Source organism: Dryobates pubescens, chromosome 14, assembly GCF_014839835.1.
Source record: "Dryobates pubescens isolate bDryPub1 chromosome 14, bDryPub1.pri, whole genome shotgun sequence".
Classification (NCBI taxonomy): domain Eukaryota; kingdom Metazoa; phylum Chordata; class Aves; order Piciformes; family Picidae; genus Dryobates; species Dryobates pubescens.
In genome coordinates this window covers 28,977,330-28,993,043 of record NC_071625.1, presented here as the reverse complement: position 1 = coordinate 28,993,043, position 15,714 = coordinate 28,977,330, and the positions used below count along the sequence as shown (strand labels likewise).

The 15,714-nt window shown below is 43.1% G+C and overlaps 1 protein-coding gene across 5 annotated transcripts in view; it reads right to left on the bottom strand.

Moving 5' to 3' along the window:
• RUNX1T1 (RUNX1 partner transcriptional co-repressor 1) overlaps nt 1-15,714 on the bottom strand; it is a 118,657-nt gene that overhangs the window by 69,393 nt on the left and 33,550 nt on the right. Inside the window, exon 1 of one of the 5 annotated variants that reach the window (XM_009902948.2) lies at nt 12,784-12,936. The exons of the other annotated variants lie outside the window; for them this stretch is intronic. Coding sequence (XP_009901250.1) covers nt 12,784-12,790 — 7 coding nt within the window. The 5' untranslated portion in view covers nt 12,791-12,936. Of the gene's footprint in view, nt 1-12,783; nt 12,937-15,714 lie in introns of those variants that run through there. 5 annotated transcript variants of the gene reach the window in all.

Below are 15,714 nucleotides of genomic sequence, written 5' to 3'. Positions count from 1 at the left end.
TAATTGTGGCCTTCCAGTATCCAAAGGGGGCTCCAAGAAAGCTGGGGAGGGACTTTTGAGGGTGTCAGGGAGTGATAGGACTGGGGGGGAATGGAACAAAACAAGAAATGGGTAGATTCAGATTGGATGTTAGAAAGAAATTCTTCACCTCATATGAGGGTGGTGAGAGCCTGGCACAGGTTGCCCAGGGAGGTGGTGGAAGCCTCATCCCTGGAGGTGTTTGCAGCCAGGCTGGATGTGGCTGTGAGCAACCTGCTGTAGTGTGAGGTGTCCCTGCCCATGGCAGGGGGGTTGGGACTGGCTGATCGTTGAGGTCCCTTCCAACCCTAACAGTTCTGTGCTTCTGCATGGAAGTATGGATATACACAGACAAAACTAAACCACGATTTTTTCCTGTCTGTTGATAGAAATATGCCTCCTGTTGAAATACAGAGTTTGTAAGAAAATTATTTCCCCCCCCTCTACTGTGCCCCTCAAAACATAAAGTATGGTCCTGAAGACTAAAAACTAACACTCTGTGTGTTCAAAGCTCGAGTAAGAAACACCTGAGATGAGTGAAGCAAATCAGCCTTTCATATTTGAAGTTTTCAATGTATTTTTAAACACGTTTGTTTTGCAGAAGAAATCACATCAGTAAACATTTTGCTAATTTCTGATATTTTAGAAACCACATGCTGATTTACAAACAGCTCTCACTGTGCATGTAAATCTATTATTTTCCTAACAACATTAGCCTTCTCATAAACACTGCCTAATTCTGCAAGATGCTGAGGATTCACAACTCATAGCAGCTTTACTGGGAATTCACACTGCTCCAAGCCTCACAACAGCTAGTGCCATCAGTGAGCTGCTGCATGTATAAGGATTTTTCCAGGTATTAAAGGTCTGGTTGACAGGGATTTTCCCCTACTCATCTAATTCTAACTAAAATTTCTTTCAAACATAGCACTTTACAACTGTTACTCCAGCATTATTCTGGCATCCCAACAGACTCTAATCCTGGCCTGCCTCAGGAACAGTGTGGCCAGCAGGAGCAGGGAAGTCATTCTGCCCTGTGCTCAGCACTGGTTAGGCCACACCTTGAGTCCTGTGTCCAGTCCTGGGCTCCTCATTTTAAGAAGGACATTGAGAACTTGAATGTGTCCAGAGAAGGGCAACGAAAGTGGTGAGGGGCCTGGAGCACAGCCCTGTGAGGAGAGGCTGAGGGAGCTGGGGTTGCTTAGCCTGGAGAAGAGGAGGCTCAGGGGAGACCTTATTGCTGTCTACAACTCCCTGAAGGGAGGTTGTAGCCAGGTGGGGGTTGGTCTCTTCTCCCAGGCAAGCAGCACCAGAACAAGAGGACACAGTCTCAAGCTGTGCCAGGGGAAGTTTAAGCTGGAGGTGAGGAGAAAGTTCTTCCCAGAAAGAGTAATTGGCCATTGGAATGTGCTGCCCAGGGAGGTGGTGGAGTCACCAGCCCTGGAAGTGTTCAAAAAAAGGGTTGGATGTGGCACTTGGAGCCATGGTTTAGTTAGTCATGAGGTGTTGGGTGATAGGTTGGACTTGATGATCTGAGGTCTTTTCCAGCCTTGTTGATTCTATGATAATGCAAGGATGTCTCAGGGACTGAGAAATCACTTCTTTTTTTTTTTTTCCCCTTTTTCTCTTCCCACTGAATATTGGGGGGTCTGCTTTGTTTCTAAATATATAGCCTTTCAGGGTAATTTGCTAGATTATGATTTGCATTGTGCAAATAAGTCTATTTAAGTCCATTATCCTGCATTATAAAATAATTTCTGACACCTTAACAGCTCTCAGTTTAATTACAACACACTGAAACAGTACAGGAGACTCCCAAGGGAACCTGTTTGGATCAGATGATGATGATATATGCTAGCTGCTGATCATCTTTCACCATCAGATCCACAGTCAACTATTTTAAAGAACAGTATCAGAACATCTGCAACATCATATTGTTTTGTGGCAAAAAGCCCTCCCAAACTCAGCCATTGTATGGAACAATGTGCAACATATCCCAGCCTTGTAAGCAGAAATACTTAGACCCCAGCAGCTTTACTGTAATGACCATGAGAGATTAAAAAAAGAAGGGGGTGGCTTTGATTTTGATTCAGCAAGCATCCATTTCTGCAGCAGAATCCCCATTGGGTAATTCATCAAGGCATCTAGTTTATATCTAGTGTGGCAAGACAGCAAAAACACTTACGGGCTCCAAAAAGAAAACCATTTGTGACAAAACTGTGGAGCATTCCTGGTGGCTCAGTAACAAGGCACTCATTCTTTCAAGATTGTCTTGAACCAATGCCCCAGACAAAGCCATGCAATCAGATTTGCTTCATGACACTGCTTTTAGAGTAATTCCATCAAAATGTCATAAAGAGGACTTAGGACGAAATCAAGGCACGATGATTGCCTGTATTCCTCAGCAGCATCCATAAAGCTCTCTCTGAGAGACTTTAGAAGTTAACTAAGGGAAGTGGGCTCTGTGTGACTGTGGAGGGATGCAGGTTGATACCTGAAATGTAGGTAGCATCTTTAGAGCTTTTACAGAGATCTCTTTGAAGCAAAAGCTTTCAGGCAGCACAAACTAAAGAATTCCAGTTTTGCTAGCCCCCAGAGATTAAATATCACTGTTTTCCTTCCTGAAAATTAAAGGAACTGGAAATTACTACTTTGCTATCTGGCATGTCAAAAGAACAAGCCCAGATGGTCAGCTGAGGAGCAACCAGGCAAATCCAACATTTATCCCAAGATGTGGTTTGCCTATGCAAAGGAGTCTGAAGAGGACAAAGAGAGGCTGTAACCTCAGGTCTCCCTCAAATGGCAGAGAACTTGCTCTACACACTGCCAAGCCTCTGCTTTCATACCATGCTCTCAATGAAAGTTTCATGCATAGATTCATCTCCTGTACAGCAGTCTTGCTGATTAAATATAGAAAACTCAAACACAGATTGGATTTTACAACAAGAGAGATGTAAGTAAATTAACAAAATGAGTACTCTTCAAAATACTTTTAAATGTTAACAGGAGAGACACTCCCAGAGAGGCCACTGCCTCACTTCTCCATTTGCAAGGGGACAATATGGTGCTCATACTAACTATGAGGAATTCAGAGCAGTAAAGCATCCACTCAGTACTGCCATGTCCCCTTTAGAAACTGCAAATGATTCTGCTTTTCTTTCTGAAGATGCAAGGCAGTCTAGAGGCAATCTCCTTTCATTGTAAAATAATCAAATACTGATCTCAATGAAACAATGCAAACTACTTTCAAGCTCTAAGATGGGTAAGATTCACAGAAGCGCTCTCTTTCAGGACCCAAGAGCAAAGAGATCCTGCAATGCCATGGAAGGATGAACTCAACTATTGTAGACCATTTGAACTCTGGAAACTGAGTTTTCTTACTGTCCTCCCTCTGCCAGTGGAGAAATGAAAACTGAAAACACCCAAGATCAAAGAATGGCAAACTGTTGTGCACCAGTTTCTGAGAAGAAAAACAAAGACTTTCAAAGCTGGTCCCTGACAGTGCCATGCCATCTGCCCACACTGGCTACCCAATTATACCCTTTAACAAACCCAACCAAAGTGGAACATCTCCATTATGAGGAAAGGCTGAAGGAGCTGGATCTCTTCAGCCTGGAGCAGAGGAGCCTGGGGGGTGACCTCATCCATGTTTATAAAAAGGTGCAGGGCAGTGTCAGGAGCACAGAGCCAGTGATGTCCAGTGATAGCACAAGGGGTGCAAGCTGGAGCAGAGGAGGTTCCACATGAACATGAGGGAAAATGTTTCCACTATGAGGGTGACAGAGCCCTGGAGCAGGCTGCCGAGAGATACTCCACTGAGGACATTCAAAACCCACCTGAATGTGTTCCAGTGCGACCTGCTCTAGATTGTCCTGCTCTGTCAGGGGGGTTGGACTGGATGACCTTTTGAGGTCCCTCCCAAGCCCTACCACTCTGTGAAAGCCACTTTAAAGAGCATCTTTCAGCTTTCATTGTTATGTTAGTAACTCTCCAAGCCCCTGTGGTTCACTCAGTCATTTTTGGTGTGTACTTCCAAAGCCAAGACAATCCGATTCCTTCTCAAGAGAACAAGTTTAGACCATCGTTGGTTTTTATTGAAGATTATTCTTGCACATTGTAGTGTTTATAGCTTAAAAAGTCAGAAGAAAAGGAACTGGAAGAAACAGTGATGCTGCCCACAGAAAATGACCTCTTCTAAACTTTGGTTGGCAAACTTTCTCCTAAGTGGAATACACATGAGTGCGTGCAAAGCTAGCAGATATAATTGTGCAATCAACAATTATGTAGTGAAATGGACTGGAAAAATAAAATTAAAACAATAAATGTTAATTTGTATTTGCCAGCCACGAGTGATGTGGCTGGTGCCCTGCAGGGTGCAAAATCCTTTCCAAATTCCACACTCTCTTAAAATTCAAGGCACGATAATGGGAAGCCACATATAGGAAAGTCTTGGATTACAGAACAGCTACAATGAACATTCAAGGCCGTGTCCCCGGCTTAAAAGGGCCACCAGAATGTATTTGGAATGCAGAGTTTAGGAGCAAGAATCAAATTGTGGCTGTATTTTCATACAACGCGAGTGCACACATTTCCAAACTGTAATCTTGTGGCAGGAAGACTACTTGAGTCATGGGGCTTTGCATGACTCACAAAACACTTATTAAGGAGAGATCTGAAAGAAGGAAGAGGAAAGGCCCTCTAACACTAAACAAGGAGATTACTCCTTTAGCAGGATGTGGTTTCGAAACAGGAGCACAACAAGACAGTGAAATCAGCATCACTAGAAGAATCAGAGAGAAAGGGTAAACTACAAGAACCTGCCATGAAGATGCAGAGGAGGGCTGCCAAGACTTGGACAAGTCAATCTATAAGCATATACAGAAAATCCCAATAAAGCATTAAGAGAGAAAGGGTAACAAGTTAAATTTTAGAGATGATTTCTGAATGACTTAAAGAAGACAGAATAGTGCATCAACCCCTAGAAGGGAAAAAGATGCAATAATAAGGTGGAAAGGGCAGTGGAATTGCCTGCTCTGGAAGGAGGGGTGGACTAGATGATCTCTGGAAGTCCCTTCCAACTCTTACCATTCTGTGACTGTGATTTTGAAAAATGAAACATATTCCTGCCTCTTGAATCATCATTTCAAACACTGCAGCAGCTAAATATGCAAGTTCCCTTTCCACAAATCTCAATTCATAACAGCAAACCACTTGTTTTAACTAAGAATGATACAGGCCTGACCCTGTACCAGATGTGCATGAACTTGCAGTATGCTTGAAGGGTTACCAAGATACATTTCTCTTCCTTACTCCTCAGCCTTTCCTCCAAAAGGTGATCAATAAAGATTCCTTTTGTTCTTCTGTTTTCACATTTCTTTCGGTCTTCATCAGCTCAGTATTGCCAATATGCAGAAATGCATCAGAGCTTGCTACAGTTTGCTTCCAAAGGGGTGTCCATAATGAATGAGAACCATATGAGCAGTACTCCTAATAACTGTGTCCGCTGCTGATGGCATTTCCTTTTAAACTTCAGAAAGATTTCCTGCCACCTTTGCCTTTACACTTTCTGCCCACTTAAAAGCATGGCTGAGTTGCAGGCACTGTTCCAGAACATCCATTCCCATTAATACCAAAATAGCTAGCTGGATTAACCTAAATTAATTCAGATGTGTGGGTCCTACCAGGCAGTTAGTCCTCATGGAAATGTCACAAGATTGTCAGATCCCAAGAGTAAGAGGGAAAAAATGCACAACCCATTATGCAACACCATGGAAAAGCTCAAGTAAGGCTGTAGCTTCGTGGCATAGTAATTTAGGCAGAAGACACTTAGAAGCTGGACCAGCTCAGTCTCTTTTGACACTGCATCCTTCAACCAGCCACAAAAACAATGCCACCAGATGGTGTGCTGCAGTACAGGGACAAAACCAAGAGGTCTGTGAAAACTCAGCTGAAGCATCTCCTTCTCAAATCCCAAGGTCTCCAGCAACTTCTTGTCTCAAGCTCTTCTGCAATTAGTGTTCACAACATGGCTATTTCTCCATGATCTGCCTACAACTGGCAGTAAAGAAGAAATTACTGGGGGGGGGGACAGATAATAAAGAAGCCCCAACAGCAAAGGTAAATAAATTCAGCTTCAATATGTGCAAGCAGGGCTCCATGAGTTACCATGGGAAGGAACTGCAGCCCATTCAGCCAACACTGAGCCTGACAACTCAGCTCTTCCACCAGCATATAAAGACAAAGTTCATTCTGCAAGTTACAGATCAAGTAATGGTTTCAGATCAATGAATAAGTGACTTTATGTGCCCAGAAGCTCAGCACTGCTGAAATTTCCTTCTGAAACACAACAAAAAAATCCAGGGCCATGTCCTGCCCTCACCTCCCGTACAGCACACAGGGCTGAAGCACTTCAGACTGAGTATCCACCCCAGCTAACAGAGTCAGTAAAACAAAGAGATCATGTCATCATGCAGACTGAAATGACATCAGGAGATCAGATAGTCCATGCTCTGCTGCCTCAATGCATGTGCAGTTAGATCAAGTTGTCAGGGGGTATAAAGGCAATATTACTACCTCTCTGTACAACATGTTTCAGTGTTTGACCACTCAACAGTGAAGATTTTTTTTTTTCCTGGCATCTGCTTGGTCCATTACTTGTGTCTCTTGCTTCTCATCCTATCACTATCCACCTCCAAAAAGAGTTTGGCTCCATCCATCTTCTCTACACCCTGTAGGCAGCTCATGACAGAAAAGATGATATAAAGTTAGTTATATTTAATCAGCAACTGCCTACAGCTCACCAGCAGGGAAATACTGGAGATAGGATGCTTTACTTCTGCCTTTCAAGAGGCTCAGTAACACAGAATGCACAGCACTACTTCCTCCTCCAGAAAAGATGTCCACATCCTTACAGTTAGAAGACTGGCAAGTAGAACTGGTTTGTGTAAGATGTATCTGGGCGAGATAGAAGAGGTCAACTTTGAGTTTATTCAAGTCTTAGGAGTAGAAGTCTTACTCTGGAAGTGAAGGACATGAATTCAAATCCTCTGTCTTGAGGCTGAGCTCCAGCTCAGGTCTGCAATGTATTCCCTTGGCAGTGGGGAAAGCTACTGCCCAGCAGCAGCTTATTCCAGATGGAGGAACCTCCACTCTTGTCCTGCCTGAGAACTGAGCAAAAAACAAAAAACATTTCAGGAGGCACCAAGGCCTGAGATCAACATCAACAAAGATGAAGTGGCTCCTGCACCAGGCCTGCTCTTTGTCTAGTGACTGCTGCATACAAGAGGCAGAAAGAACACATGTACATCACAGAATGCAAGGTGGTGCAGAGACAGCTGAGCTCCTGGAGAGCTGAGCCAGTGAATACAGACAGAACGGTATAGAATGCCAAGGGCTTCACCAGCTTCACACATGAACTGTGTGAATGTGGACTTAGCACAGCGAGATGCTGGAAGGCGTCAGCCTTGCCCAGTGGGCCAATATGGCTGGGCTGTGTCTGTGCAGCAGCCAAATCCCAAGCACTGCTCTCCCCCATGGATTTCTCAGTTAGTCTCTACTCGCAGCAGCCTTGTTGGCTCTGTGCTATGCAGGACACCACACACACTTCTGGGTAGAAAACGTAAGCCTGCCCTTGTGAGGAGACCAACACTTCTGAATTCACATTTTGCTCCCTCAGAAATGATCCACCAGACCCCACCTCAGACACAGAAATGCTTCACTTCCACAGACACATTGGTGTGAACTCAGCACTGGCCTGTTTAGCTCTGTCCATACTGAGACAGATCGTGGCATGCACAGGCGCGGCCTGACACGTCTGAAAACTCTGAAGCTGTAACAGGTGATGCATCTGGAATGAGAAGAGAGTTCAGGATGCAGTTTTGTATTTGGAAGCCAGCTACTGCTTCAAGGGCAGAAGTTGTCTTGTGCACTTAGTTTTAGTCTGTGACCTGGTAGCGAGAGATCAGGCTTTGGCTGACTTGTGTAGAGTTATCCTACACTCAAGCACTTGGAAGGAAAAAGAATGCAGCAAAGCAGAAAGCTGATACAGGTACCCCAGCAGGTACTGAAAAGGACCGGGTATCAGGTCTTCTACTCTACTTCTCTATTTGGACTTTGCCAACTGGCACATCATGTCATTTTTGCATTTATTTTTACCCTGAACTGGTATTTATGTCTTTCTTGTTTTGTTTTGTTTTTAAATCTTACCTACACAGGTTGCATTGTATTGCAAGGTATGCTAATCATGCCTTAAATACATGAGGGTGGAGTCCAAAATCTTCAAACCAAGCTGAGATCCATGCTAAACACTTTATGCACACCAAGCAAGCTTTAAACAGGAGCAGGGTAGATTTAGGTTGGACATCAGGAGGAAGTTCTTCACAATGACAGTGGGGAAATACTGAAATAGGTTGCCCAGGAATGTGTTTGAGGCCTCATCCCCATAGACATTCAAGATCAGAATGGATGTGGCCCTGGACTGCCTGACGTAGTTGGAGGTGTCCCTGCTGACTGCAGGGGGGTTGGACAAGATGACCTTTGAGGGTCCCTTCCAACCCAATGCAATCTGTGAGTCTGTGAAGCAGAAGCTCTGAAAACCAGATTTGTTTGTTTCTCTCCAGATAAGGGTCTGAGTTGAAAAACACTAAATCTTCATTCACAGGACAGGAGTGCTTGGGACCCTGCTTAGAAAGAGAGAGAGAGAGACAGACAGACAGAGACAGAGAGAGACAGAGAGAGAGACACAGAGAGGGACCCTGCTTAGATAGATATAGACACAGACATAAAAAAGCTCTCTCTGCATCATGATCTGCATCCCATGGTGTATTAGCTACTTTCCATGTACATGCAGCACAATGCAGTTCACTGCCCCATAGGCTGCAAATAAGAGCAGCAACATCACACAGACTTCAGAGTTTATAACTACCTAAGAGAAGCTGAAATGTTCATACTTTGCAAAGTAAGTCATCACATCCCAAACCCTATGATATGTGTCTGAAGAACCCAGTGACCCATCCTCCTCTTAGGGAAAGACCTTTTCAATCCTATCTGAATCCTGAAGAAGATAAAGTTATTATATAGGATGATTGGACTAATGATGCAAGGTTAACACTCAGACTTAAGTATTTCCAGACACATTTTTCCTGTTTGGCAGGAAACTTACTTTGTAAGACACAGAATTGTCCCAGTATAACAGCATAGCAACTGCAACTTAAACCAGAACAAGTGGTTTAATGGACTGTTAGGAGACTTTTGCTGTGTAACAGCATTTAGAGCCATGTATTTAAAAAACAGGTGGATAATCCAAACCTACAGTTACTAGGACACTAACAGTTACGTCCATGGCAATTTTGTTTCTGTTCTTTAAACAAATCATCACTTGCAAGCACTAATGTTAAAACCAGAAAGCCAGCCTAGTACACGGTGGCTATAAATGCCATATCAATTTTCAGCAGATAATAAAGTCCATGTTTTACAATCAGCAATGCACTGTTTTACTACCCAAAATGTAAGCTAATAATATATAGCTCTGCTAAATGGAAAATGCAGATATGCTGTTAAGGAACAGGCTGGCTGTGAGATGATGGATCTTTTCTGCTGGGACCTTCCTAAAGCTATGTGCAAATGTTTTGAAAATATCACATGATGTGGCCATGTGTTAAAAATTACAGCCAGTTAAGTTCTCTGCTAAGAAAAATATGTGGACAATTTATGAAATGCACTCCAGGATGGAGATATCTTAAGTAAAACCAGATTCTGAAAACAAACTTTTTTTCTTTTTTCTTTTTTTTTTTTTTTTTTTTGAAACATGAACTTTAAAAAAAAAAAGAAAGGGTGGGGGGGGAAGAAGTTGCAGCCACATCTGGAGAGCAGAAGTAAAGAAAGGGTGGTCTGACCTAATACCAGGCCATCTTCTGAAAGAGCAGCATTATTTCTGGGCTACAATGACTGTGATCACTGATTGTCCTTTTAAGGAAACCACGCTGAATACTGCCATGGGCAATAATAAAGCATTTTGTAGGCCAACATCTGTTCTTTGAAAGTACTATAAAACGACTGATAGATTTGTAATGTTTCGTAAATAAAGCCTGGAATAAACAGGTCTGAAAAAGAAAATCCAAACCAAAACCAAAACACCAAAAAGCACCCCACCCCCCAAAAAAAACCAAACCACATTCACAGTAATCAGACCAACTGGTGTATATTGGAGTAGATTTGAACACTGCTCCCCCAGCATCAATTATTTAGAGATAAGCACTTCCTAGAGTTCACCACATAAAATGCCAAAATGGTTAACTTGGTTACTGCAAGCTGCACGTTAAGGGGATTATCTTCCTAGAGACTTTTCTCAGAGTTGCAGCAGAGCCTTAGCAGAGTCCTGAATGGCTTTTACAGCATTTCATTAGCAAGCCCTGCTGCTGTGGCTCTGCCCTGCCAGGGGAGCGAGGAGGTGAGCAGCCAGTCACAATTATAATGGCACCAGCAGTTTGTCTTTGAAGGGCAAATTCAGTTTGCATAAAAGTGTTATCGCTACACATAAACCAGAACCCGTCTTTATTGCTTCCTGTTCTCTCCCTAAAAGAAGGACCTCAGATGTCAGAATCACTAAAGGGATGCTTCTGAAATCAGGACTTCACACATACACAAAAGGCACTGACATAATATCAGATTACATAAAAATACACAGTCTTTTAATCTCCTGTACATAATGTGCTTACTTTTAAAACACGAAATCTGCCCCAGATGGCTAATAATGCCCATTTGAAAAAACCCAGCACCACAATATTAAAAGGGCTAAAATATGCTGTGAACAGATTGAGAGGCAGTTCATCCTAGAGGAGAGTAAAAAAGTGCAGATGGGTGTCAAAAATAGCCAAGTGTCAGATCTGTTCAAGTATCTCCATTCTGGCACATGCTCCCAGTCACAGCTGTTAGTGTATTCTCTGTATCCAAGTGCAAGGTTTTCTAACACTCCGAGTTGACATTAAAACACACTTCTTGCTTGCTACTGCTTCAAGAGAATGCTGGAAATTAAAGATTTATTTAATGGTAAAGCTTAACGACTATTGATAAGGGTACACATATTTCTGAGCAGCATATGCCATCTTGATTAAAGATGCATGAAATTTTAACCAGCAGGTAGATTAAGTCATTTCAACGCCAAGGGCTGAAGAGGTTTGCAAAAACCTCCACTCCAGGCATTCTGACACTCTTTGCCAATAGCCCCAAATAATGCACACAGGGATCAAACCGGGTTGGATTGGCTCGTTTTGCCACATTTAAACGGCTCAATAAAACAAAGAGACAGCAAACTGCTCGACAAGACAAGTTTCATACAAACACAAGGAAAACGTCGGTGGATTCAAATGATGCCGAATGCAGAGTTTCCCAAATTCATGAATCACCAGGATATTCCTAATGAAGACCACATTCCCAGGAATGTGTAAGGCATGCAAATCAAATTTGACGTTTCAAGGGTTAAATTGACCTTTCACAGTCCTCGGTTGTTACCTATGCAAATTAATTTGCCCATATTTCAACCATATAAATCCTCTTATCTTGGTGCGGCGAGCAAACAGAGCCCACTTTCTTGCGACAACCAGAGGCTCAGCGAACATACCAGCAGTGGAGTATGACCCTGTATCAAAATCCTAAAAGGAAAACATTCTTCCAACAACTGGCAATACCTACATGCAACTGTGGCTGCAGCAAACTGGCAGATACTGTTTCAAAACACCATCTGCGAGATGCACAGACTCTCTGTGATCAAGCGTAGCCTCTTCTGCCTGTCCTAACCAAATAATCCGCAAGACCCAGCCAGCTGTAGGATCTCTAACCCTGGCTTTTTTTATCCAGAGACAGGCTGCTATAATCAGGCACATGGCTTTCTTCAGTCCTTACCAATGTGGGGGGGAAGGGGGGGGGGAACAAACAAACAAACAAACAACAACAAACCAACAACCACACGAAACACACCAAATTCAACCCACTTGGTAGTAGTGGTCAAGCACCTCACAAAACCCCTCGGACAAATCAGCCTGCATAGAAGCACCGTTTTCATTGGCAAGAAGAATTATCAATTACACCAGCGAGCCTAAGATCCAAGGATAATATTTTCCTGAGGAAACCAACCTATTAAAATTTCCAGCTCTGCAGCAATTCCTCCAATTCAGCAGATTATTTATTTCTTTTAATTGTTTTGTTCTGAACCAACCTATTTTCAGCGATCTGCGCCTGCTGACAGTTAAGGACCTGTGGTTTAGGACAATGCTGGAAGAATTTGTTTTCTCAATCTCCTTCACTTCTCTAACATAAACAGCTTTTCAGAGAAGATCATTTCAGCTGATGGGCGAAGGCTGTGAATGATCTCCACCGATCAAATGTTTGCAGATTCAAGGCACAGCTGACAGTCACCAAAGCCAGCCCGAAGCCGTATTTCTCTTTGCTACAAGCGATCCCCTGTGCAGGCAGGGACCCGCACCCACAAAGCCGCTGACTTTCTGCTATTTCTATCCCTTTTCAGTGAAACATCCAGTCCTGCTGCAAGTATCATCTCTGGCAGCTCCCTTGCACAAATTCCCCTCCCCCAAACATATACACAACAGAATTAGCATCCACGATCGCTCCATCCCTGTATCAGCTTGCAAATCACCCTCTGCATTAAAAGAGGAAGGAAAAAAAATACTATATTAAAACAAAAAAGCAAAAACCCAAACAATTAGCATTTCCTCATTTAAAACCGAAAGAGCTGCAATAATTTCAACTCACCAGGCATCCTTGGATAAAATATACCACACTGTAAATGGCTCTCTCCTAAAAGCAAGCTTATTTAGGGCTCAGTGCCTCCTGTTCTGGAATGAACAGAGAGAAGCGAGGAGGGCCATCAGAACTGGCTGTGGCAGCGTAGCTGGAGGCAGGATGCTGGGCGCGTGCGTTTGCCAGGCAAAGACAGATGGAGAGCTGACACTCTGTATTGCACTTGGAGCAGAAATGTGAATGATGACAGGAGCACATGTGGCCTTGAACCCAGCCCTGTCTCTTCAGGCAGAACAATGACAGGGATGTGTGTGCAAATTATCACAACCCCGGCTCCCCTCAGCTGACTCCTTTTACTCTACCTTTCACACCAAATTCCAGATGACCAAAGAATAGAAAGTAAAATGCAGAGTGATAAGCCAAACACTGAATTATTCATTTTTTTCTTTAAAAGTTAACCCTTTCTTCTGCTGATGACAATTACAGAGAAAAAAAGCATTGCTTCAGATCAGCTCTCCTCCCAAAGTGCAAACAAATTAATTCTTTATTTTAACAGCCACAATTTTGCACTCCATAGGACTACATCTGTTTATTTAGGTGGAAATTCCAAACACACACACAAGGATGTAGGAGAGAGAGTGTGTGTGTCCATCCCCCTCCCCCCCCCCCCCCCCCATCCCCTCCCTACACTTTTGTCATTATTATTCTGTTTTACTATAGTGAAGAGTATCAAAATCATTCCCTTTCTGAGATTCTCAGTAGTATGTGTAAAATAGAACACACTTAGAAAGCAGACCACTTTTATTTTACTATAGTGCTTTTAACCCCCTGGGATTCCTGCATTGATATGTTCCAAACATTTGCACAGCTTACTCTCCTTTACCTTGCGTGGTGATCCATGGGGGATGAAAACAGAATCTTCCCTGTAAACCGTTTTCAAAAGCTAAACAATCATGTCCTCCCCATTTCTGGTTTTGCACACCCCTTAAATGTTTATCCTTCACATGAATAACGTATGCCTGGCTAGGTTCAATGCACTCTTCCCTATTAAGCTTTAATGGACACCATGATACATAAAACTACAAGTCTTTGTTATAGTGCTTTATCTAAAGCTGGCTATTTTCTTCTCAGCAGTCCCTCTTTAGTCCTTTGTAAAACATCTTTGCCTCTTAGGAGAAACATACGCCTGACTCGCATGCCTTCTGTGGCTCGTACAGCCTTCCACAAAATTCCAGGCACGAGGGAAAATATCTCCCTTTCTTAAAAAACTCTCCTCCCATTTAGCACTTGCAAAAGCTTCTCCCTTTCCTAACGACCATTTCTCCAGCAATTAGCACCCAGGTCCGGGTTCTGACTTTGCCTCTGCAGCCTACGTTTCAAGCCATGTAGAAAGGCAGCGATTCTCAGCCAGACCCTCAGAAGCTGCATTCCTGTCAGCGTAAGACTCATCCTTTTGTACTTATTTATGCATCCCCCTGGTTTTGTGCTGTGCCATCTTCTGCCTCTATTACGCACAAACAACTCTGCTTGCAGGCCTTCCTCTTCCTTCCTCTAGCTGCCACAGAGCCTGATAAAGATCTATTTAGGAAAAGGACACACATGCAGAATTAAGCACAAAATAACAACCCTTCCAATATCCAGACTGGACTCATGAATATTTCTCACTTAAAGCAGATAAGTCACTTAATTTACTGATATCTCCACAATAACTTTGCAACACTACCCGAGTGTCACCTTTAAGCTTCACTTAAATAGGAGAGAGCCTTCAAACACAGGACTGGCAAATTCAATGCAATCAGAGCAGCAGCAGCAGCAGCAGCTCCCCTCGCCCCAGTAAACACCCCGGCAGGCAGTCACAATCTAACGTCTCTGCTACTTGAGGCAGGTCTTTTCTTCATCTGTGGCAGATAGCTGCTGTAATGAAGTTCTCTCTAATGGATTTTTGAGTGTCAGAGAGCTCAAGAAAAACACCAAAACATGAAAACGTTTTCATGACAGACTGCTTTCATGGAGGGGGGAAAAGCACAGGGGGGAAAGGGAGAAGAAGCAAGGAAAAAGGAGGACGAGCAAAGCCTGCGCCACTGAGGCCTTGACAGAATTTACCATTCTCTTTGTTTTATTATTTGATGCACTATTTAAAACCAGTCAGCGAGTACCGCATTTGCTGCGTTGTTTTTTCTCCTTTAATGCCACACTCTACATGAAGGGAAAAACATTTTCACAGTCGGAAATGCAACCTTTCATCAACATAGATGCAGCCTGAATCGGCTTCAGAGTATAAAGTAACATGTCAAAGGTATGAGGCATTTTAATAAAACAGAACAATATTCACTCTTAAAAGAAGGTCTTAATATCAGTACATTGTAAATCCACAGACCACAGCTCACGAAATTGAACTTCCATATGCTGTGTGATTATGCATCTTATTTTTTTTTTTTTCTGTGTGTAAAAAGCCTTTTTAAGCTGTTATCTGACTACAGTAATTGCCACTTAAATTGATCCACGTCAACAAAACCTGGATCCCTGGAGATTCTCACCTAGAAGTCTGCTTGTGGAAGGGGCTAACAGAATGCCTGTGCATCTGAGACTACTTCAGCATTTTCTCAAGCAGCCAGCTGCATGAATAGTTTTCCCCTCTCATTATTTAATACACTGAGGCAGGCTACAACCCATTTGGCAGTCCTCCCTGAATAAATATCTGTGGGTATTTATTCGCTTTCCCCTCCCCACGCCCATTTTTAATGCTGTCATTTAAAGCTTGCCCTAACAGTTTTTGCACCAGGTCTGTCATTTTAGCCGGCCAAGCAAAGGTGGGCAGCCCACTCCCTGTGCAACGGTTTTATTCTCAGCTAAGAAAGGAACGGCAGTGGTTTTAACATGGGAACAATTCTGCTGTGTCCCAAGAGTCACCACTATGTGCAAGACCAAAATGAAAGGGAGTGA